General features: G+C 36.2%; 1 protein-coding gene across 1 annotated transcript in view; it reads left to right on the plus strand.

Annotated features, from left to right (window-relative positions):
* Positions 1 to 26,002, plus strand: part of COL25A1 (collagen type XXV alpha 1 chain) — a 438,835-nt gene that overhangs the window by 228,003 nt on the left and 184,830 nt on the right. The window contains exons 3-4 of the mRNA XM_057705935.1: positions 15,512 to 15,556; positions 17,568 to 17,575. Of these exons, the coding sequence (XP_057561918.1) occupies positions 15,512 to 15,556; positions 17,568 to 17,575 (53 nt within the window). The remainder of the gene's footprint in view (positions 1 to 15,511; positions 15,557 to 17,567; positions 17,576 to 26,002) is intronic.

The raw sequence follows: 26,002 nt of genomic DNA on the forward strand, positions 1-26,002 counted from the left end.
GAAATCATATGGGGAAACATTTTATTCATAGAAATCTGCCCATAACATTTTTGTATTCTAGGGAATTTTCTTATCAGGATGAATCTGAGATTTAACTGCAAGGAAACAACTGTGTTTATCTTGAAGGAGGCAATGAAACTCTGTGGGGTAGTTGGGAGATTTCAAGCATCTTTTTTAATGGCCAAATGGGACTTGATTTTCTGGTGAAGATCACCTATATTAGCATTTCTGTGAGAGGCCAACCATTATCCTAACCTGCACTGCATTTTGTTCTCAGTTAGTTTAACAAGATAATTTGACATTTTTGTAGAGCACTTTTCATATGCATGACATTTCATATACATCACAGCACTGAGCAAATTAGTTCCTTATATAGGCAAATAACAGCTCCTCCTTCAGCTACAGTATGAAGTATGAAATGCCATTCCTATTGCTATTTAGGAGACCAAGAATACTGGTAAAAGAATTGTGTACTTTTACTTAACTCTGTTAAAATGATTATTAAGCTGATATTGCAAGCTGATATTGTAGTGATATTGCAGGAAGGCAGAATTTATATCACAACAGAATCAATTCATGGCTATGTTGGAAAAAAGATTGGAGGAGAACAATGGTCCAAATATATGATAGGGGAAAAGGATAGTCTTATGTCTTCTTGAAATTAAATTTAAAAAAGGAGATAACAAGAATGATGAAAGACTGGGGACTGGGCAAAGGAGACTCTTGTGTAGGGCGGAGACTTGGGGTTGAGTCTTAGTGGGACTGGGTCTTCCTAGTGTTGCTGAGCAGAACTTGGGATCTGCTCACCCACCACATAGCAAAGCTGCTCCACTTACACCGGGTTGTGGTGAAAGAAAGTACAGCATTTATTGCAGGCTGCCATGCAAGGAGAATGGGTAGCTCATGCTCAAAAGACCTGAACTCTCAGGTGGCTTTCAGGGAAGGTTTTCAAAGGCAACATTTGGGGTGGGACTTGCAGCTTGTGGATTTTCTTCTGATTGATTGGTGGTGAGGTATCACAGTGAGGTTTTGGGACTCTTAATTATCAACCTGGTTCCAACCAGTCTGGGGTCTAGTGCTTGTGGTCAGCATGCTGTTGCCATCCTCCACCTAAGTCAGTGGATGGTGGGGGGGGGGGTGGGGGGGGGGTCTTAGTTTCCGCAGAACAACTCGAAACTACGTGTCAGATTGTTATGTATATTCCTTGAGGAGGAACTCAGACTGTTTTGTCACTGAACTATTTGCTTTTCCTTTTTTTCTGCATTCCCTTACTTTCCTAATTACTGACTGCTTGAGTCTGCTCTTTGGTACTCAGGGAAGGCTTAGGAGACTAAAGCCTTTGTCCTACAAATAAGAAATGGGAGCCACAGAGGGGCTTTTGTACCCAGGAGGGCCCTGCAGGGTCCTACTCAGTTTCACTGGTGGGAAAACCTTGTCTTTTGGGCCAGTATACTTCCTTCCATATTTATGTGGAAGCTTATTGATCAGGAGAATTGCACAATGAAAATATATTCAAGTAATTACCCCAGTACTTGTATGCAGATGGATTTGAGAGAAACCAGTAAGAATTGAGAGCTGAAGAGCAAAGACCCAAGCTATCTGAAGTAGATATTCTCTATGTTTTGTAGATGAAGAAACAGGTTGTACAAGGTTAATCTGTCTAAAGTCACACAACTAGTGTATTGCATGGTCAGGTTCAAACATATGTCACCATGGCATATTAATAAACAAAATCCAACCCAGTACATTTTAAAGATGTTTATTGGCTTTGTTCAACAATTCATGAATCAGGCAGCAACCCATCTAGTAGATAGAAAGGAGCTCTGAGGAACTGTACAAAATGAAAACTTTTATAGGCAGATGGGAGTAGTAACAAGGAAGTTATACTGTATGCTATACAAGGAAGTTATAGGCAAAAAAGCAGGTTGGTTATTGCAAGTTTACTTTCTTTTAGGGGATGACAGAGGTCTATCAGGCAGATTACCTAACTAGTGCTAATCAGGCTATTCCTGATTGACTGGTTAAAGATTCCATTTCTGGGAGAGACCAAAACTATAATTGTCTCGATTCAGTGATGTGGGGTTTAGTACAAGCAACTCCATTTTGGGCCTGTTGTCTTGTTTATTACAAGCTGATTTAAAAAATTATACTTTGCTATATTTTTGTTTTTTAACCAGAAGAAATATTACAAAACAGTTATTGTTATTTCATCTTTTAAAAAACATAGTCATCCATTTAACTAACATTTAATTATGTGCCAGGTACTGAGAACAAAATAGTGAACAAGATAGATACTTATCCCTTATTTCTAAAAATCAATATTTTTCTTATTTGTCTCATTATAAACACTTATATGTAAAAGACTTGTTAAAACTGATGTGCATGCTACAGTTAACAATATGGTATTGTATATTTAAAATTTTGTTAAGAGGATAGATCTCACGTTAAGTGTTCTTACCATCAATAAAAAAGAAAAAACTGGCAGGCATTGTGTAGGAGTATATTAACTGAGCATATACATAAATACATGCTCTCACATTCCACTAGGTTAACTATGAATGTTTTCAGTGTATGGAGAGAGAATGGTTCTTTTTCAGTTTTATAAAATAAAAGTTTATCAGCTTTTGGCCGGTGATTTCTCATGGTTATTTTACATATAAAATGAGAAGCCAAAAATAAGCTTATAAATTGGGATTGTAAACAGAAGCTTTCCGAAATACTCATGAACCTGCTCTTTCTGAGTTTATGTAAAACTCCTCTTTTCCTTAATGGCAGCTCTCTGTGTTTATATCAAAAAATAGAATGAACCATAGTGTGGTTGGTAACCTAGCCTGTCTTTAGTTTTAGAATTCACAATTTAGGAGTCAGACTCTCTGGGTATAAATCTCTAATCCACCACTTACTAGATGTGTGATGTTGAGCAGGTCACTTAACGTCTCAATATCATCACCTTCCAAAATTGTATTGCGATCACATAATTAGTATAAATAAATGGAACAATGCATGGGCAGTGCCAGATGGGTGATGAACACTCGTCAATATTAACCGTCATCATTTTCCTTTTTATTATGTCCAAGTATTCTGTGGGGTTTTTTTTTCCCATGGCACCATGTGGTCATCAGGTTTGCTGACTTCCATGGACAGCCTCTTATTCTCTCTCTTGTTCTCGTTGCTTTAGTACACTGTGCCTTCATGCTTGTTTCATCAGGTCCAGACCTCCATGTTGCTCTTTCCCTCTGGAGTATTCCTACTCCTACTTTGATGGTTTCATCTTGACTTTTTGTTTACTCACTGTCACTAATTTTCAGTGTTAAGCTAGTTCTGTTATGATTATTTTTCTTATTGGTGACTAATTTTGGCAATAGACATCGATAATTAATTCAGCACCAGCTTAAAGACATGTGGGCCATTTACATGTGTGTGTTGGTGTATGTACTGCTGCTGTGTTTAAGTCATCCATCAGCTATTTGGCAAAAGCTTGCGACATTGCAAAGCCATTAGCGAAAACAAATCCCGGTTTCCATTAGCCTGCTTTCTTTTCCATTTCCCGTGAGGAAGATTGTTTCAATCGCTGATAAATTAAGAATTAACATTATTTAATTTATTGAGCATGTGACAAACAACATTCATCCATTGATCTTGTTATTTTTTTCTGTTAAAAATTCTCTTTATCTTTAAAAGATCTCTTTACCATTCTACATTCCATTGGAAACATGGACTCTAGAGAGCTCATTTACATTTTTTTGCAAGCTGGGGAACTGAACTTTTTTTTCATGTTAATATATGACACTGTATGCATAATAATCACTCATTTTGTAGCATATAATCTCACAAAGAAACAACACATCTTTCCTATTTCCCAACCCCTACTCTCTGACATCTTGCACCTCCCTCCCCTGCAAGTAGAGATTTTTTTTAAAAGCTGTCATGACAAATCCCCTGTAGGATCATGGGGTAAAACATTCTAGTACCATAATAATGAAACACTTTATGTGTGGGAGAAGAATGATAGAAATAACAACTGTGCCACATCAGACCTCATTACAGTCAATGAACTGCAACACCAGTTATTTGTAGTCTTGAACAGTTTCTATTGAATATTCCACTATATTATCTAAATATTGAAAACAGCAATAAAGACAACTCCTCACTTGCTGGAATTCCATTTCCGGAAACAAAGCATCTACACAAAGCTCAGAAAATGTTTCACTGCACTCAGTTTGGAAATCCCTTTCTTTTATTGTTTAAGTGCAGTCGTTTTCTAGTATGTTCTTGTGAGAGTCTCTATCTCATCAATACAGTCATTTACCCATACTTATAAAATTTAAAAATATCAATTAATTCTTGGGTAAACTTGAAATGCTTCATTTAAGCCTAGCACAAGCAAGAACTGAAGTTACAGTGAGATAACTGGGAAGGAGAAGGTTTAGGAGGCCTATTGGCCTATCTCCACAAAGAGTAGAAACTCAACCAACTTAAAAATAACCCTAATGATCAAGTAATGTCAAGAGTTAGAGTCACCACAATTCCAAACTAAATTACTTTGATTTATTTAAAATATTTTAATCACAATTGTTAAAACTTCCCTTTATTTAAAATTGGACACATATAGAAATAGGTAAAACAAGAGTCCTGCTCTCAATGTATTTCATGAGAAAGTAAAAACATACTCTGCCAGAAGGGTATGCCTTTTTGCTTAAAGACTTTCCTAATGAGCAGTATATTCTAGAATAAGTAGCCCATTTTCTTCTGAACTAGTGGCCATTAACCATTTTGGCTACTACCTCAAAGAAGTACAGGCATGCCTCAGAGATATTGTGGGTTCAGTTCCAGATCTCCACAACAAAGCAAATATCACATAAAGCTAGTCACATGAATGTGTTGGCTTCCCAGTGCATATAAAAGTCATGTTTGTACCATACTGTAGTCTATTAAGTATGCAACAATATTGTCTAAAAAAAGTATACACTTTAATTTAAAAATTTTTTTGCTCAAAAATGCTAACCATTATCTGAGGCTTCAAAAAATGAGTCATAGTAGTAACATTAAAAATCACTGACGATACATCACCACAGCAAACATAATAATAATGAAAAAGGTTGAAATCTTGCAAGAATTACCAAAATGTGACACAGAGACAGGAAGTGAGCAAATGCTTTTGAAAAAATAGCGCTGATAGACTTGCTTGACACAGGGTTGCCACAAAAGTATAAATTGTAAAAAATGTAGTATTTGTGAAGGACAATAAAGTGAAGCCCAGTAAAACAAGGTATGTACCTTTTGCGTTTTACTTTTAAAGCAGTGCGCATGTACATATCCACTAGTTGGCTTTAAGTGGCCTAATGTGTACACTGTTATTGTACTTAAACTTAATAGCCACTTTTTCTCTTTTTGTGCCTTCCGTGAGTCACATTGTTTTATCCTCATTAATTGAACACATTTTCTGCACATACTTTGTTTCTTTTTACTTGGAATTGTCAAAATGTTCCTTATATGAAAGCTAGAAAATAAGCCTGTTTATGAAAAGAATATTCATAAAGTTACCTTAAAGATTTGGTATTTTTATTTGATTTTTTAAAAATCCCCTATAGAATTTGACAAAGCAACTAAAGATTTAGTTACTAATCTTTGGATGCCAGTACATTATAGATATTCATAGCCTATTAAAATTATGATATGGCCTGGTTAGCGTATGAAAATAAAAATTCTGCAACTTCGTATTTGTTGTTTATAACTAAAATACTAAGGAACTATTTTTGCTAACAAATGCTTCATTTTTATATTTTTTATTACTCTGATAACTTGTAAGAACAGAATCCCTGAAACTTTTGTTAGTAGGTCTCTTGTGTTGTTTAGAAAAGGGGAAATACTTTTACAACTTTTCAATTGAACTCATTGCCTTTAAAATAAGTACATATATAGTATATGTACTGTGTATCTGGAAACTATTCCTAAGTGAGAGTTATAGAGTTTGGCTATTGTAAACTCAAATTATTACCTATTATTTATTATGATTAACTTTCTTTTATAAACTGACATTCCATAGAGATTAGAAACCTGAGGAAATTTGAAACAAAAACACACACATAAAAGATATTTAAAACAAACTAACCTGTGTTATGTGTAGTGGAGTACATGCTGGTTTAAAATATCTAGGAAATAAATCTACTGAATAAGAAAAATTATTTCTCTGAAAAATTAATGTGGTATGAAAGAAGGTTGGCATGCATCAAATAGCTCATAGGCCGAATTTCTTTAAAAGTTCATCAAGTGCTAAGCCTGTGCCAGTCACTAGAGACAGAAGGATGAACAAGGGAATCCCTACCCGCAAGAGCTTACAGTCTAGTGGGAGACTGTAGCAAGTAATAACACATCTGCCTAAGTAGCCGTGTTTTGAGAATATGAGACAGGCCATTGGTAAAATGAAGCAGTTTGGGAAGTTTGCCCTGGTTGTGTCTAGTCTCTCAGGAACTTGCGTGCAGTGTGAGTTCAAAAAGGAGGGGCGATGTGGTGAGTCAAAGAGCAGTGAGCTTGGAATCAGGAAGCTGGTGTCTGCTGTGTGGGACCTTCCGCAGGTTGTTTTCACCTCTCCTGGCTTTCATTTTACGTTTGCAAGAATGTGATTTATAAACTCGTTTTAGCCAACAAACTTTCACTGCGAATGGTTTCAATTCAATATGGCAAATTGGAGCTGCTCTCGTAGCCGGTATGAAGCACAGGGTGAAAACCTTTGGGCTGTATCACCTCCTGGGGATGTTTTAGTACAGACATTTTATGAGTATGGAGAAAATAAATTTTAGCTAATATTCTACTTCTACCAGGCATTTGCTGCTTAAGCCTTTTACTTCTAATTGTGGAATGCAAAGCTTTGGTCTGTGTTTAAAGAATTTCAGGCATTAAGCAAGTAAGCAGGTGGGAGGACTTTGGGGAAGGCTCTGAAATTCAACTGTGCCTCCTTGTAAGGTTAATCCAGCAGATCTGAAGGTAAACCTGGTTTAGCCTTCTGAAGTAACTGAATGATGGGGGAGGATGGATGGTTCAGAAAGGATGATCCGCGGTCTCCTCTGTGCCCAGACAGGTTCCTCACTCCCCAGGGCCATCTGCAGCTGTTGGAGGCGTATTCCTGGGACTAGTTGGGGCAGAGGGGCATCCTAGCTTTGCACACATTTCTCCTCTAGGCCTCCATACCCCAGCATTTATCTGCCCCCCTGAGGCTTCTCTATGTGCTCACTGCTTCTTATTCACTCTTTCCCTGCCTGACCACAAGCTCAGCCGCCTGCTCTTTCCTTTGCCTTAACATATCCATTTTTCTGCCTCCAGAACTGTGGATAAGAGTATAGCTGGCCCTTTGATCCACGGGTTCTGTGGCTTCAACCAATCATGGATGGAAAAGATCGGGGAAAAAAAATTCCAGAAACTTCCAAAAAGCGAAACTTGAAGTTGCCATACACTGGTGACTATTTACATAGTATTTACATTGTATTATGTACTAAAAGTGATCTAGAGCTGATTTAAAGTATGCAGGAGGATGTGCGTGGGTTATAGGCAAATACTATACCATTTCATGTAAGGAACTTGAACATTCAAAGATTTTGGTATCCAAGGGGGGTCCTGGAACCAATTCCCCCTGTGGATACCAAGGGACGACTGTATTTGCTTTTTGTAATATTTACTGTTGTTTGCGGTATTTTATGATATTTTCTCCGATGTCCTTAAAGAATCTGCTTCTGGAGATGAAACTGGAGATGAAACTTCTGTCTAAGAAGTTTTAGCTTTTTATTAAGATATGTAGAATTGTTTAGAAGTCTTACTATTTTTATTGACAGTATGACAGTAATATAGCATAGAAATAGTTCATAAGCTTTGCTGCAATAATGAAAAATAAATAGTTAACATAATGTATATAAAGCAGTTTACAGTTTTCACCCTCATGATAATCATATAAACGTGATAGAGTTAGTACTATTTAGTTAGATTCTTTGGCATGCCAAAGTCAAAGAGGTAAATTGGAAGTTAGCTCAAGTTACTCATTAGTGTAAACCTATGTCTTTTAACTCTTTGTTTTATATTCTTTTTATTATACTAAATTGCCTCTTTGAATATGACAATTGGAAGGTAGTGTTAATCTCTCACAGTTTTTCACATCCATATTCAGCGTTTCTTATCAAATGCTCAAATATATTATGATCACTTAAGGACTAAATATAAGAAGAGAATATAAATAAAGCAAAAGAGGGCGCTAATATTTATTGAGCCCTTAGTTTGTGCATTTACATGTGTTCATTACCTCCTTCATGGAACTTCAGGAATTCATTCCCCAAAGACTCGTGTCATTAGCAACCATTAGGTCATTTGTGTAACGAGATGGCTACAGTTCTCTCCGTTCTCAGGGTTTTATGACAATAGACCTAAGCACAATCACCTAACGCATGAACCTTTCCTTTGTTTCTTTTAATTTAAACCGTTTTATTGAAGTATGACTGACATGTAAAAAGCTGTGTATATATATATACATGTGTGTGTTGACATGTAAAAAGCTGTGTGTGTATATATATATATATATAATGTATACAACTCAATGAGCTTGGGATAAGTATACATCTGTGAAACCATCACCATCATCAAGGCATAGACAATCCATCCTCTTCCAAAGTTACCTCCCACCCCCTCCATTATTATTATTATTTTGCGGTGAGAATACAACATAAGATGTACCCTCTTAGCAAATTCTAGCAATGTATTGTTAGCTGTAGGCACTATGCTGTATGGTAGATCTCCAGAATTTATTTATCTTGCATAATTAAAACTTTGTACTCCTTGACCATCACCTCTCCATTTCCCCCCAGCGCGGGGCAATAACCATTCTATTCTCTGCCTCTATGAGTTTGACTGTTTTAGATTCCACCCATAAGTGAGATTGTACAGTGTTTGTCTTTCTGTTTCTGACTTATTTCGCTTAGCATAATATCCTTCAGGCCCATTCATGTTGTTGCAAATGGCAGGATTTCCTCCTTTTTTAAGGATAAATAATTTTCCATTCCATATATATATGTGGTATATATACGTATGTGGTGTATATATAAATACCACATTTTCTTTATCCATCATTCATCTGTTGATGGACATTTAAGTTGTTTCCATATCTTGGTTATTGTGGAAAATGCTGCAAAGAACATAGGACTGCAGATATCTCTTTGAGATCCTGACTTGAATTCCTTTGGATAAATACTCAAAAGTGGAATTTCTGGATCATATGGTGGTTCTAGTTTTAATTTTTTGAGGAACCTCCATACCTTTTTCCATAGTGACTGCACTAGCATACATTCCCACCAACAGTGTAACAGGGTTCTCTTTTCACTACACCCTCACCAACACTTATCTTTTTTTTTTTTAACTAGTAACCATCCTAACAGGTGTAAGGTGATACTTCATTGTGGTTTTGATTTGCATCTATCTGATGATTCGTGATGTTGAGCACCCTTTCAAATATCTCTTGGCCATTTGTACATCTTCTTTGGAAAGATGTCTATTCAGGTCCTTTGCTCATTTTTTAATTGGATTATTTGATTTTTTGCTATTGAGTTGTAGGAGTTCCTTATATATTTCAGAATGTAGGTTGAGATTTTTTAGTCTGATGTAATCCCACTTGTTTATTTTTACTTTTGTTTGCTTGTGCTTTTGGTGTCATATCCAAAAAATTATTGCAAGGCCAACGTCAAGGAACCTTTCCCCTATGTTTTCTTCTAGGAGTTTTATGGTTTCAGCTTTTATATTTGTTTTTAATCCATTTTTAGTTGATTTCTCCCCTTTGTCCATCTTATTTCTTCTCTCCAAAAAAAAGCAGACATAGCAGAAATGTGTGTTGAAATAGAAAGCAAGAGGTAAAAAAGAAACCAAACTACCCAGCCAATTATAAATCCTGAAACTTTTCTTGAATGCTTCCTGTGTGTTTAATTGGAAATGTTTATAAGAGGTAAAAACATTTTAAAATACAGATAGAATTCCAGTTAAAAAAAAAATCTCTTCTCAAAGTACCCAGAAAAGTTATATTTAAGCTCAGCTTCAAATACTACCAGGAGTGGAGAAGAGTAAACAGACCCAAGTCATAAGAGAATTGACAGGATTTGGTAATTTATCTGATAAACCATAAAAGGGTATTCTAGATACCTGCGATAACTACCCACCCCCAAGACCATGGGAAGACCTATATATAGGCATATGTTTATTTCTAGGCACATTTGTAACGCTAGAGAATAGCCTCATCACAGGTAGGTACCTCATTAGTGAGAAATAGAGTGCTCCAACAGAATTAGTTGTGGGCCAAAAGAACTGGCTTGGCTTAAGACACCTTGCTATGATGTGACTTGATGACCTAGATTTGTCTACAGTTGAGGTTGTCAACACTGGTCTGTATTTTTTACTTTTTTTTTTTTTTAGCTCTTTAATGGAATATAATTGCCTTACACTATTGTGTCAGCTTTTGCTGTACAACAAAGTGAATCAGCTGCATCCATACATATATCCCCATACCCCCTCGCTCCTGTGACTCCTTCCCACCCTCCCCATCCCAGCCCTCTAAGTCATCACCCATCACCGAGTTGATCTCCCTGTGTTATGCAGCAGCTTCCCACTAGCTATCTATTTTACATTTGGTAGTGTATATATGTCAATGCTACTGTCTCACTTCGTCCCAGCTTCCCCTTCACCCCCAATCCCGTGTGCTCAAGTCTGTTCTCTACATCTGCATCTGGTCTTTAAAGCATTGCCATTATGGCTCATTTTTACTAATTTCTATCTCAGGATGACAGTTTGCACCATCTTTCAAGCAAAAACTCTTGCTGAAGCATGAACAGCATCAGTTGTCATGAATTTTCTTATCATGAAGAGCAATCTGGTTTTATAGCCTTCCTCTGTTTTCTATAATTTATTCATTATTTCATAAATTCTCTGTCAGTTTTCACTTCCTCTGTTGCTGATAGCTTCTGCTTTTTCTCCTCCCATTCATATTCTTGAACCAGTTTCTTTTGCAGAGTCATGTCTTTCTGCTGAGAAAATTCACTTAGAATTTCTACTGCAAGGATCTGGCCAAGTTCTGTGAATAAGAGTCAGGTTCCAGCTTCTATATTTGTTCTTACATTTCATGCCTGGCTGACACTTCATCACTCAGTTTGGGATAGAAACGGTCACTATCTTTCTCAACTGCTGTTAACTGTTGTTAACATTGGTTTTGTCTGGGAAACAACTATTATTTGTCTTTTCTTATTTTTCATTCTGGTGAAAATTTTTCAGCTCTGCTAGCTGTCCATTGTCAAATTTATCCCATGTATATCATTTTTAAATTATTTTCGCCTTTAAATTCAAAAGTGATATTATCTCATCTGCACAGTAGACTTCTTCAGAACTTCTATTTATTTTCTTTGTAAGCAAGCTCTTTAATCTGTGTTACTGCAAGTTTTGTATAATTTATTCATTCGCAAGCTCAATATAACACTCACTCCAGTCTTCTGTTTCTTATAGCAATTATAATATGCTCTTCTCAAATCTAGTATTTTGTTTGTAAATCCAGTAGAGTTTAGATTCCCATCTTCTCATAACTTAGTTTAGCTTCATTTTTTTTCTCTCAAATATTATGAAATTCTTTGGGGAACCTTGTTGTATTCAATAGATATTTGTCTTACCAAATATCTTTTGTTTCCTTAGATTTTGTTTTTTTTCTCAACTCTCAATATAATAGGCAGATTTCCCACAGCATTTGATTCATGTCTTCAAATTGAATATTTAAAGCAGGCATGTCCTTTGTTTTTTTGTTTTTGGGTTTTTTTGTTTTGTTTTTGGCACGGCTTGCAGTGTATTAGTTCCCCAACCAGGATCGAACCCGGGCCCATGGAAGGGCTGAGTGGAAGGGCCGAGTCCTAACCATTGGACCGCCAGAAAATCCCCTCGTAACTTTGTTTCTTGATTTCTTCAAAAATATCATTGCTTCTTTGATCATTTTTTATAATCTGATAACTTTTAAATACTTTTTTAAAGTGCATTTTAAATTATTTTTAAACATTTATGTAATTTATTGTTTTTACTTGATAAATTCTACTACTTAAAAGGAATATTCTTCAGGAGGAAAGTGATAAGCTAACTCCAATAAACAAATATAGGCTTCTAAGACTTTGCATAAAACAGGTCTGGGCCCTTCTGGCGCCTTTGTTGTGGGATGAGACAGCTGTCAGTTTAAGTATCTTCCATTGTAATCTTCCCTCTGGCACTTCCTAACATTTTCTCTTTATCTTTGAATATTTCTAACTTTCTCCTTCTTTGTGTTTAAGTGTGATTTATTTTTACTTGGAGTATAGATTCAATCTCAGGTTTCCCAAGTTCAATTCTGGAATATTCTCATCTATTATCACTTAAACAAAGGCTTCTCTATCAATTCTTCTGAGTTCTCTTGTAAGTAAAAGTTTTCTTCTTAAGATAGATAGATAGATAGTTAGATAGATAGATATAGATAGATAGATGATAGGGTCTTATTATGTTTGAGCTGCTATAACAAAATATCACAGGCTGGGTGGCTTATAAACAACAGAAATTTATTTCTCACAATTCGGGAGGCTAGGACATCTAAGATCAAGGAGCCAGCATGTTTGCCTTTGGGTAAGGGCCCTCTTCCTGGTTCATAGCTGGTGTCTTCTCACTGTGTCCTCACATAGTGGAAGGGGCTATGGTCTCTGTGGGGTGTTTTTTATAAGCCCCATTCATGAGGGCTCCAACTTCATGATTTAAGCACCTCACAAAGACCCCACTCCTAAAATCATCATCTTTGGGGGTTAGAATTTCAACCTGTAGATTTGTGGGACACATGTACATCCAGACCACAGTGGATAGTCAGATACATAGATAAATATTGGATCTGTCTCTCTGGGCTGCATTCTACATCTTCCATGTCTATTCTTTCTTCAGCCATATGCAGGCTAGCAATTAATTGATTTATCTTTTTTTTTTAATTTCAATGTCCATTTTCAAGATTTCTAAAGGGTTCTCTTTCAAATCCACTTTTTTTTCCTTGTTTGCATTTAATATCCCTTGCTCTTTAATGGATATTACTTCTTCATTTATCCCTTAAGGCATACTTAACATATTAATCTTTGTCTTATGGTTTCTTAAAATTAATTAATTTTACCTAGAAAGAATTCATGATCTTATTATTTAGTGCTACCTTTCTTAGCATTAGATTTCTTCATATATGTTGGAACTTTGATTTTTATATTCATTGTGCATCGGAGGTTTTGAATGTGTGTGTGTGTCTGTATGTGTATAGTTTTCTCTCTGTGTGTCTGCCTTTCTTTCCTCTGTACTCACCCTTTCTTACCTAATCATTTTATGTTCATCTTCAGCTGACCTCCCAGCCTTCTAGACAAGACTTGTCTTGAAAATGGCATTTCAGAACTCCTGTCCCAGGTTTATGTTTGGAATATCATAGAATCAGGCGTCAAACCAGCAGGCACTTCATTTTCTGATTCAGAGGTTATATCTATATTCCCCAGCCTTTAAGCCAGAGATCTAGGGGTCTTTTTTTCAGCTTCTCTTCAGCATTTATAGGCCCCCAGCTTTAAGGAGTGTTTGATTCTGATGGAGAACTTTTGAGCATTTTATTCTTCACGGATAGAACCCATGGCTACCATTTCTACTTCTAGAACCAGGGCCAAGCAGGCTCGTGGTTTATCCCTGCTCTCCACTTTGCATTTCTGGTTCATTTCTGGCCTCTGGATGTGCCCCTGTCTTTTCTGAATACAAATGCTTGTAAATGTTTTTCTCTTTTTATAATTGACCATGTGTTTAAAGTGGAAGGAACAAATCAAAGCACAAACTCATTGTGCCATCTTCATAACATACCACTAACAAATTTTTCATGTGTATTATTTTAATCTTTTCAACTTCTTTGCTTCTTCAGAGCAGATATACATCTTACACATGACCTACAGTCCCTACTGTGTAGACCACAGACATCATAAGTATCTAGTAGTTGCTAAACAATTCTTACTTAAAGTAATTTTGTAATATAAAAAACCTGATTCCTAATCCAAAAGACATTGTATATTATATATTAGAATTTGTCAATATAGATCTGTGTATGTGTGTGTTTGGGTATGTGTATAAATGTATATTTTTCATACCTATTAGGATTCCACTGGGTTTATTTACCCATTTATATGATTCTCCTTCTGCTCCCAGTCTGACTGAGAATACCTTGAGTGTGATGAAAATCTCTCTTTATTCCAGAATGCAGAAAGAAATCTGAAGTTTCGAATGACAGTTTTGGATTCTGCTACAAAGTTGCTTCTCCTAATATTTTCAGTTGACTTTGTTGCTTGCTTGTTTTTAACCTCTTACAAAACACAGATGGCCAAACTTATTCTGTGTAAGGGCTTGCAGGGAAACTAATCTGGCCCACTGATGTTTTTATTTCTCCCAATAGTGTTTCCATGTGGAAGTCGGTAGCTCAGGATCACATTAAGAGTCAACTAGGTGTCAAGGTCTATGCTCTTATGTCTTGAACTTCCTAGAGTTTATAAGTCATCAGTCCGACTTTGCAACTCATTCTTCAAAAACCAGGCGGTTCTGTATTTTCCTTGGCCTCTTTCTTCCAGCAAATATTATAAGACCTCAATACTCATTGTGGGCTAATTATTCTCTTCCATTTGCTGGGATCATAATTCAGTGGGAGCTATTCCTAACCAAGGAAATGAGGGCAAAAATTATATAATTGAGAATAATGGCTTCAAAGCCATGACGTCTAGAAGCTTGTGCGAGTCTGACACATACTGGCTTGGTGGTCTTCATAGGCAACTCACTGAAAAAAAGCTTTTCTCCACTTTTAAAATGAGATCATCATAAAGGCTAAACATTTATTGAATGGCAATAATGAGCTAGCCCCTTAGAAAAATGAGACCAACAGTTACCACCTAGACATTTTCCAATGAAAAGGGTTGCGATTTTAACTCAGGTGGCTCTTAATTAGAGACATTCCAAAACATGAAAATTCATGTTTAATAAAATAGAAATATTTGTAAAGATTATTTACACTATTAATATACACATTTAACTAACTGCCAACTAAATATTTTCAAGAGAAGCATGATGAACCTGACCGATGAGAAACTGTAATCATTTGTACTTAGTACTTTTAATTATTAATATACTGAGAAATTCTGAAAAGAAACTTTCCTAAGAAACATGAAATCTCAACATGACCAATATGCTTAGCAACCCTTCTCTTATTGATGATACCCAAGCAGGATGAACAAAAATTCTGAGTCTTAGTGTTTCTAAGTAACGCTAGTCGGTTAGAGATCTAGGACAACTTTTATAACTAAATGAAGCTGAACTGCCAGAGACACAGTTGGGCTTTACAAATCTCTGGTCCTTTTCATGTTAGTTAAAAACAGTGGTAAGATATTTAGAAATCATTTACTAGCCATTTTGGAACCCGAAATTCCAAAAATTGTTCTTTGTGTTTCAGGCCCTCCAGGGAAACGAGGTAAGAGGGGCCGAAGAGGAGAATCTGGTAAGTCTCTCTTTCAGCTGTTCTGTGTCATTCATGTTCTGGTTAGGTTCTCACATTTGTTCCTCCTAATTAGTGATTATGTTTTTGTGTTGGATGTTGCGTGCATGTGTGCACACACGCGTGTGTGTGATGTTTAAATCTTCTCTGCTCCACCTAAATTTTTTTTTTATCTTCTTATTTCCATCAAACAGTAGGAAGGATAAGTTTGCAAAATACTATCAATTACAGTTTACTAACCCTTGGCACCCAATTTTGGCTTATTTACTGTGTCAAGTTAAATCTGCCTTTTCAGTGTACAGTGGAGGGTTTCTTAGCCACACGCAGTGTGACAGCCTCGCCCATCTTTCCATCTACATAGGTGGTCAGTCAGTGCAGGTTCTCTGCGGAAATATCTGCCTTGGGACACTGGGACACATGTCTTGGAAAGCTTATTATTATTTTATCCACCTGGTAAAATTTTGTCATGCTTTTACTCTCATTCTTTTCAAAGTTTGAGAATTTTTATTCCTCTTGTATAACCGTAGAGTTTTAGTGATGACAAGACCCTTTGTAATCAATCCAGAGTTTTCATTTTATAGTTGAGGAATGGCGGCCCAGAGCAGTCAGGTGGTTCAGCCAAGGCCATGCAACTTTTTATGAGCAGAACTACAAGCAAAACCAACTGTTCTGACACCCACGTCAGTGATTTTTTTTTTTTTATTCTTTTTTTGCTTTCAGGGCAAATCCCTAAATGCAAAGTCAAATAAAAACTTTTTTTTTAAACCAAGATATTCAAATGAGTGTGTTCACTTATAGTTTTACTAGTTTTATAAAGTCTAAGACTCCAGAAAATGTAAGTGTACATGTGAGGTCTTAACAGGGCATCAATTCTTCCTTGCAAGATAAGAGGAAGGTAATTTAAGGTTTGATTTTAGTGTACTAAGAAATGTTATTTTCCAGCATTTTCTACAAGTATTTATTAATGTTAAAAACAATCTACTAAGGGTTAAAACAGTAGAAATACTAACATAACAAAAAGAGCAGATGGCAGACTAATTTTTTTTTTGTCTCATTTCCTCTCCCTTTTGGAAAAATGTTGTCAAAGTAAGTTTTTATGAAAATGTAGCTGCTTAGTTCTTTTAAGATAATTATCAAAAGTTATCTATAAATCTCATTCACTCTAAATAATTGGAAAGTTGTATAGATATCCCTTTCGTTGAATGCAAAGTTTTATAACAGAGGATACTTTATAAATTTGTTTCGAGGAAAAAGAATTGATAAAACATTGGTGGACCCAGATAATCACTGAATTGATCTCTGTGTCAAAAGAAAGAAAGAGGATTAAGGAAAAAAAGTGAAAATTTTGTACTTATACAGTTTTACAGAAAATGTAAAAATCAATTCCCAACTTCCTGGCTACTGAGAACTGACGCTTTAATTGAGCATATGGTATGTGAAATACTGAAATTTTCTTAGACTTTGCCTGTGTTTTGATGAGAATACATAGTTTTAGAGAAACATAAATATCAGGACTTAATCTTTTATGTATTGACAATACTACTGAATGATAAACATTCTTAGAACAAATAATGACTACGTTTCTGATTTAGCCATGTTACCAAACTCAAGAAAGTTATATATCAGTTGTCTACAACTGTCCATCATAAATGACTAAAGATCTTCCTAATTCATACTTTATCTAAATTTTTAGGTGTATAAATTAGACAGTCTTTTCTTAAAATATATGAACTTCTCAGTAATGCATAAACAGGCCTCAGGGAATATTCTTTGAAATTTTATGCAAAATTTTGTGTGCACAGAGATGTAAATGCATTTTCCTGATATGGTCTTATAATAGGTTCATGATCTAAAAAATGACTAAGAGTCACTGAATTCTTAAGTGACTTTGATGTCTCATACTGTGCTAATGATTATGATGATGCTCTAATCTTTTATTAAGTTTTACTATTTTGTATATTCACTAATTTATCTCTCCTTTTTTCTTATTCTTTCCACCCTCCCCTGACCATAGGTCCTCCTGTAAGTATATCTGCTACATTTTGGCTCCTCTACATTAATCAAATCACGTATGTTAAAATGGTTAAAACAACAAAATATAGTCTCTATTTCAATTAGAAAAATATTGCTGACCTTTTTGAGAATATTTAACTTTGGGACATTATTTTTTAAGTATACTCTTTTGTGGTGATGTGATATATTGGAGTGCGATATGTGTCCATTAAAAAAAAAACTTTTATTTTTAATACGATCACAAACCAATTACTCTCCTGGGAATTTTGGAATATATGAAGCTCCTGATATTAAATGCTTTTCCTGGAATTCTGAGGTTTCTTTGCGAGCAACCCCCCCAAGCTCTTTCACACTTCTTTTTTCATTCTTTTAAGCTTGTATCTGAAATATTTGCATTTGCCAGTTCACGAAATGTAGATGGCAACATGATCATGGAAGTGATACCCCCGGTGGGCTTGGTCCAGCGCTCAGCCGTAGGCAACACTCCCTTTGAAGTCCCTTGGAGTTTTGCCTGCATATAGAGCTTGAGCCGGAGCCCTTGGAGAGTTGCATTTTCTTTTTTCTTTCCTTGAGTAGGTCATAGCTGCAGCATTCCAGTCTGCTTTGCACTCACAGAAACAGATTATCTTGTCAGCTTTGAGCTGGATGTGTTTTTCAGCAGTATCCTGGGTATCTGTCATCTGACCCCAGTGCTGTACTGTGCTCTGTACATTGACGGTAGCAGTGATTATTGGCCTGGAGATAGTTTCTCATCCCGAATAGCCAGTTTGCTCCAGAGTTCACAGACTCCGCATTGGCAACTTCTCTAACAGGCCAGCATGGTCCAGGGAGAGGGGCTTAGCATATACTCGTTTACTTTATTCAGAGGAAGCATTGGCTTCCAAATATCTTTTGCAGTCTTCCTGCCACGTTCAAGGATGGAACATAAATCATATTAGAAATGACTTTGCTTCTGTAACTGACTTTCAACTCTTGCTTAATGCTAGGCAGATGGCATGCCCCAGGTCTAGGAGCCTTATTCTTTGGCTTCATATTTAAGCCTCTGTCTTTAGAACTAGAAACAAACCACTGCTACCCAAAGGAAACTCTGGAGATTACATCCAGAATAGAGCGTGCAAGGCTTCTTTTTGTGGATGTAAGTATTAGGCAGGCCAAGAGGTAGTTAAATCTCATTTCTGCCTTATGATGATGTTCAGAAATCTAGTCCTCTAGACTCTTTGGTCCTTCACAAGTTTAGACAACCATATAGCTCTTGCTTTTTGGGGGACCATCTATTAGCACAGGTTCTCTGCCTGGAAGATTTCGGTTGTTTTTTCCTTTTCTTACTATATATTAAAAAAGAGGACTAATATGTTTTAACATGGCAGGCAATGTTCTAGGTACTTTACACACATTTATTTTGTCTCTGATGTTACCGTTCCCATTACCATTAGTGTCTGTAAACATTATCATTGTTTGACAAGGAAACTGAGGCTCATAGAGGTTAATTAGCAATGGTTGCACAGCTAAAGAGGGTTTGCAAAGTTGGAATTCAATTAGATATGTCTCGTTCTAAATGCTTTCTACTTACCACATTATCCTTCTTCCTTGTTATAAGTATATTAAAGCATGGATCATTGTTCCACAGGTTTTGGCAGACCATGGGTCAAATCATATTTCTTTTTTCTTAAATGAAATATAGTTGATTTACAATATTACGTTGGTTTCAGGAGTACAACATAGTGATTCAATATCAAATCATATTTCTTGATATAAATAATTACATATAATGAAAGCATGACCAAAAAATGTAAAATGTCTAATCTATACAACAAACATTCATACTACAACATCTCAGATGCATTTTATTTATTTATTTATTCGTTGCGTTGGGGCTTGTTTCTGCACCAGCTTTCTCTAGTTGTGGTGAGTGGGGGCTACTCTTTGTTGTGGTGTGCAGCCTTCTCGTGGTGGCTCTCTTGTTGCGGAGCATGGGCTCTAGGCAGGCTTCAGTAGTTGTGGCACGTGGGCTCAATAGTTGTGGCTCGCAGGCTCTACAACACAGGCTTAGTAGTTGTGATGCACGGGCTTAGTTGTTCTGCGGCATGTGGGATCTTCCCGGACCAGGGCTTGAACCTGTGTCCCCTGCATTGGGAGGAGGACTCTTAACCACTGTGCCACCTGGGAAGCCCTCATATGCATTTTAAAGAAGTTATAATGTGTTGAGCAAATTGCATCAAATCCAAGAAATAAGGTATAATCATGAGGTTTTCTTTGGGGGTTTTTTGTGTGTTTTTGTTTTGTTTTCAAATTTTTATTGGAGTATAGTTGATTTACAATGTTGTGTTAGTTTCTGCTGTACAGCGAAGTGAATCAGTTATAAATATACATGTATCCACTCTTTTTTATACTGACTAAAAGATAATTCAAGTTGCTCACATTTGATAAGATAAAAAATCATTGATTGTGCGAAAGAGAAAAAATATATATGTTCATTTTGCTACCTTTGCTAATACCAAGGAGTCTTACTATAGAACTTGGACCCCGTACCATGGGAGCCCTTATGGGTGAAATATCTTGTAATGAAATCATCTTAACCCTCCAATTTCTAAACTCCCATATATGATTTTCAAGAAGTATTGTATTTGCTTTTCATCAACTTTTGTTTTAGAGTAGGCAGCTTTATAAAATATTTCCATTATATTTCTTGCATCTGAACAAAAATGGATGAACAGTGGCATTATTATGATTAAATAGACTGATCAATTTTGCATTTATTTAGATGCAGTATCCAATTATTGATGATTGTAACTTGCAGTGACCATACTCCTCCTATTTTTAGCATCATTTAATTTTATGTGTATTTTTCCTTCCATGTCTCTTCCATAAACTAAAATCTGAAAGTTTCTATAATTTTATTTTTAGAAAATTTTATTTCCCTAATTCTGTGTTTAACAGAAAAATATTTATCTCAACAAATAAGAAATTGGATAAAGTATCAAGGCTCCTATAGCCATTTTAATGGTAATTGCTCATGCCCCCACTCTGTAAATTAAATGAAAAGCACAGAGGTAGTCTGAGAAGTTAAATAGCCTTGCTTCTGATGAGCAGTCCATGGCAAGAATCTGTATCAAGTAAATCCCTCCAACTTCCTTCTAGCCATGAGCTTCTGTGGTCCTGTGGTTGAGCATGTACAGAAAGATCGTTCCTGCTGTACAGCAAAGTGAATCAGTTATACATATACATATATCCACCCTTTTTTATACTGACTAAAAGATAACTCAAGTTGCTCACATTTGATAAGATAAAAAACCATTGATTGTGCAAAAGAGAAAAAACATATATATTCATTGTGCTGCTTTTACAAGGTTACACAGGAGTGTAACCTTGTGTCCTGATGTGCATTTTCTTGTCATTCACTTTGACTTTGTTGTGAAATGTGCTCACTAGTGCAGAAAACAGCATTAGGGCACTCATCGCAGCAAACAAACAAATGAAAGGTTGGTTTTCCCCAAGGGACAATGACGCATCTCTTTTGTCACTGAGAGTCACCTTTTTTCGTTGTCCTCCTGCAGTAATACTCTCAAGTAAGATTAGGGGGAGGAGAAGTACTTAATAATAAAATTTAATTTAGAAACCTCACATTTACATCTTTATTTACTATATTTTGGAAAACTTGGGAGTATCACAGTAGGGTTATTTGCGACTCAAGTGTTACTTTTGTCAGTTTCTGTGTCTTGCATTTTGCGATCATTTATAATTTAAAACTTGGACTACAACTTGAGTTAGATCCCGCATATCGATTTACTCTTTAGGAAGCTGTTCAGCTTATTACTCAGCCTTATCCATTTTGACAAAAAGATATTGCTACCGCAGGAGTCTTTGCTATAAACAGCCACAATGGAGCAATTTTATGATAATGTATGTAATTTATTTTTATATGACTATCAGGTGCTTTTTTCTATTTTCTTTCTCATAAAAGTAATATGTATTAAAACAACTGCTCTAAAGAAATCCATGCAAGTGCTTTGAGTGCCTGGCTCGGATTTCACAATGTATTTGCTAGAATGATTTTGCCTGACCATTGTGTTACCTGATTCCAGATGGCATGAAATTGTACCTTCTATTTTGGATATGTCAAAAACACATTTGTGTTTCAATAAGGAGCAAAGAGTATGATCAAAATTTACAAAATAACTTCAGTGTTTTTAAATGTAGCAAAGTGTGCACTAGTTTTGACCTTTTCTTTGAGTCAGTGGGGGATGCCCCCTCTCTGTCCTTTTGTCCCCAAAGGAAGTGCCATTCTACTAGTCACTGGTAACAGAATCAAACAAGTCCTATAACCATAGCCAGAACAGACTCAGGAGATCTGTTTTAACTGGATTTTTTATTTGTATCAGTCTATCGAGCCCTATAATTGTGCTTGACTGACAGAGATATGATGTTTTTGTTGGTAGCGCAGAACCCTCTGAGGTGTGAAATACAACGCCATGGTGCAGCCTATTCTGTTCTGTCCACCTTCAACAATTGTCAGCTCGATTTGAAGCCCAGAACCTTGTTGACAGATGAATGAAGCAGACTTAGCCAAGTTAAACTTACAATGCTATTTCTGCCAATGTGGTAGATGAATTAGGAAAAGAAATCTCTGTAGAACTTTTAGATGAGAAACTCTGATATCTTTACTTCATATTGCAAAAAACAATATGACTTTTGAGTCAATAGTCCTTTCCAGATACTTTCACAACTACGGTTTATAATAACTACCTAATATGTGTGACTTTACATACCGATTCTCATACTAACCCTATGAACTAGAGATATATTATACCCATTTTACAGAGGAGGAAACCGAGGGTTAGACAGGTCAAATAAAGTAGCCCAAGGATCAAATAAAGTAGCCCAAGGACTCACATTTAGTGGGAGACAGAATCGGAACTTGAACCCAGGTCTATCTCTCTTCAAAGCCCATTTCCCCCCATATTTCTACAAGTTGTTTTTCAGGCAAGTAAGCTTTAAGTGTTACCCCCCTTTTTGCAAGTATCTTCTTTGTTGTTGTCTTATCCTACCTATTATCTAAGGTTCATTTTAGGCTTTTCTTAGCTATCTATAGATCTTACATCTTGTGTGTGATCTTTCATACTGATCTTTACTCAAAACACACTTATCAATCATCTAATTCTCACCTAATGGAAGTAAATTGTGTGGAGATATGAGCTTTGGCTCTTGAGAAAACAATATAAAATTGTAATGGAGTTTTTCAACAAATGTTTCTTTAATTACTTTTGCTGTATTCTTGCTTAATTATCAAAATATTTTGATTTCTATTTGGGCTCAAAGAGTGTGCTTTTGGATGTGTGGTTATAGTTATTTTTTTCCATAATAGTAGGATTCATTGTTGATGGAGGGAGCAAACCACTTATCTGGCAGGAAACGGTATTGCTATAAAATATCAGGATGGCTCGATAAATTCAGATGTAGTCACCATAACAAACCACATAAACAAACAAAACAAACCTGGAGAATTAATTTGTGTTTAATGACTGTTTGGGAACAGAATTATAATAGAATGATCATAGGCTGTCACAGATGGGTTGTTCATTTTGGGACCTGCATACAGCTTTGTCTCTTGGAACAAAAGGTAGAAAAAGAGACATAACTATAATTCTTACATAGAAGAGATCCCCCAGTGTCTTTTCATGTCTTCTCTTTTGAGTGGTTCAGGCTGCCATGTTTGAAGAGGGAACATGTGTTCAGTGGCAGTTTGTTTCAGTGCTTCCTCTGATATTGTTTACATAGACTTAGTGCCAGATTAAGCAGAATTTTGGAATTCTTGAAGGGGCAGAGATAATGGATAAATACCCCCATAACTGAGATAAATAAAGGTGTTAAAGTAAAAAAGGAAAAAGAGGAGGAGGAGGAGGTAGAGGAAATAGACATACAAAAATATTGACAATACATTTTTTGCAAGATTGTTCTTTCTTGTGGTCTATTTCTGGATACCATCTGTTTTAAAATAACTTTAGCTGTTTTAACCGACAAACTCTGAGATGTTACTGGCTTACCACAATAGACATTGATTTTTTATACATGATGAAGGCAAGACTCCTGGGGACTCTGCTATCTTTCATATGTGTGTTCTGGGGTTACCCTGGGCATAGGCATACAGCCATTGGATAAGATAAAGAAAGTGAATAGGTGGTCAGGTGGGAGGATTTTTTTTTTTTTTTTTTTTTTTTTGGCCAGGACTAGAAGTACAAGATTTTATGGTTTATATCACTTCTGATCACATTTCTTTGGCAAGTGTCAAGTCACATTTTCACACCTAACTGCAAGGGAGAGAGAGAAATGTAGCTGTGGGCTCAGAAGAAAAAGAAAACAAAATTGGTGCACAGCCAATCTCTGCTGCACTGTTTGGATATAATTCTTTAAGAAGTTGAAAGAATCAGAAATCTCCAGAGAGATGTATATAGGTATGTCACTTGGGAGTAATGTGACCTCTGTCTTTGTAAAATTTTAGAAAAGAAAAATTTCATCAAAACTATTATCACTAGAAACTTTGAACAGAAAAAGAAAAGGGAAAAGGATTTTTTCGAAAAAGAGCAACATAAAGGTTGGGGGTGGTTTGTAAGAAGAATAAGGATGAAGGCTGGAAGCCTCAGGCCCCCTGGGTTACTTCATAACTTCATTGATAATGAAGGCTTTTTATCTTTAAACACTTACAAAATCTTCACGCACCAACAGACACTGTTGCGGCTTTCTCTTTCTTCTTAGTATTTCTCATGCCACTGAGTGATTTCAATGCCTTGTATTGGATCCAAGGTGACCTTCTCAATTGGAACAGTGCTGATTATCTTGTTTGCTATTCCCAATCGTTTCATTTTTAATAATTTTTAATAATTATTTTTAATAATGCTTAGGTGAAAAAATAACGTATTTTTACAGTCACTTTCATAAGGTTTGGAGAGTGAGCAACTGCCATTCTTACGGTGGGAAACATGATTAAAACAAAAAAGTTAGAGTTTAGGGATGAATCCTCTCTCTTCCAGATTCTTGGGGGATGAAATAAGGGAGAACTAAAAGAGTGTTTCATTTTACGCTAAAAAATAAAAAGCAAAACAGCACAAAGCAGTCAGAATTATTAAAATGAACCTCAGAACTTCCCTGTTGGCACAGTGGTTAAGAATCTGCCTGCCAATGCAGGGGACATGGGTCTGGGAAGATCCCACATGCCGCAGAGCAACTAAGTCCGTGCACTGCAACTACTGAGCCTATGCGCTACAGCTCGCAAGCCACAACTACTGAGCCCCCATGCTGCAACTACTGAAGCCCGTGCACCTAGTTGCCCGTGCTCTGCAACAAGAGAAGCCAGAGCAATGAGAAGCCCGTGCGCTGCAATGAAGCGTAGCCCCCGCTTGCCGAAACTAGAGAAAGCCCAAGTGCAGCAGCGAAGACCCAATGCGGCCAAAATAAAAATAATAAAAATTTTTAAAAGAATGAATGCACCTAGTGCCCGTGCTCTGCAACAAGAGAAGCCACTGCGATAAGAAGCCAGCACATCACAACGAAGAGTAGCCCCCACTCACCGCAACGACAGAAAGCCTGCCCACAGCAGCGAAACGTAGCCAATAAATAAAAAATAAATAAATAAAATTATAAAAAAAAGAAAGGAAGCCACACACTAAAATAAAGTGCTATGAGAAAACAGTTTGAACACAGTTTTGAATGTAAGTATTTTGAACAAGGTCAAATGAGTGACTTAAGGCTACATTATTGTTTCCTCATGAATGGCTAAGCATTTAGCAATCTTTGGCAGCATATGACTGCAGAGAAGACCTCAATGTCCCCATTCTTCCAAACTAGTTACATAAAGTGCTATGATTTCCTCTTACTCAAAGGGTGGCTCCTGCTTAATTTCTTATCGTGTAGACACTGTGATGTTGGCCTACATTTGGCCTAAGTTAACTAAGTATGACTTGTTTGCTCTGAATTGAGTCCTGAACTATAATATAGAAAGAATTTCCTCCTTTAGTTATTAAATGAACGTTAGTTCTTGCTTTGGTAGAATTAAAAAGACATCAAGCCTTAGAATCTAAAGTGTCCCAGATTAGACTTCCTGGGTGGAAAAAGAAAAAAAGAAAAAGTAATAAAATAAAGTGTCCCAGTTTACCTAAATGTTGTTATGGTTCTTTTTTTATTATTATTCATTATAAATGATATTTTTAATGCACTTTTTATCTGCACAGTCTTCATGCTTTCTTAAGATTTACTTAGGGTTAAATAAAATAAAACTTTTTCTTGTTTCCTTACATGCTAATATTTTCAGTCTCAAAAATACACATATGTATCTCTAGCTTGTATTTCTGCAGAATGTCTGATTAGAAAGTATTTCTCTATGCTCGAAGAAATAAATAAAGGATGGAATCATAGAATATAGAGGCAGGAGGGACTTTAAAGTGT

The sequence above is a fragment of the Hippopotamus amphibius genome, chromosome 13 (assembly GCF_030028045.1).
Source record: "Hippopotamus amphibius kiboko isolate mHipAmp2 chromosome 13, mHipAmp2.hap2, whole genome shotgun sequence".
Classification (NCBI taxonomy): domain Eukaryota; kingdom Metazoa; phylum Chordata; class Mammalia; order Artiodactyla; family Hippopotamidae; genus Hippopotamus; species Hippopotamus amphibius.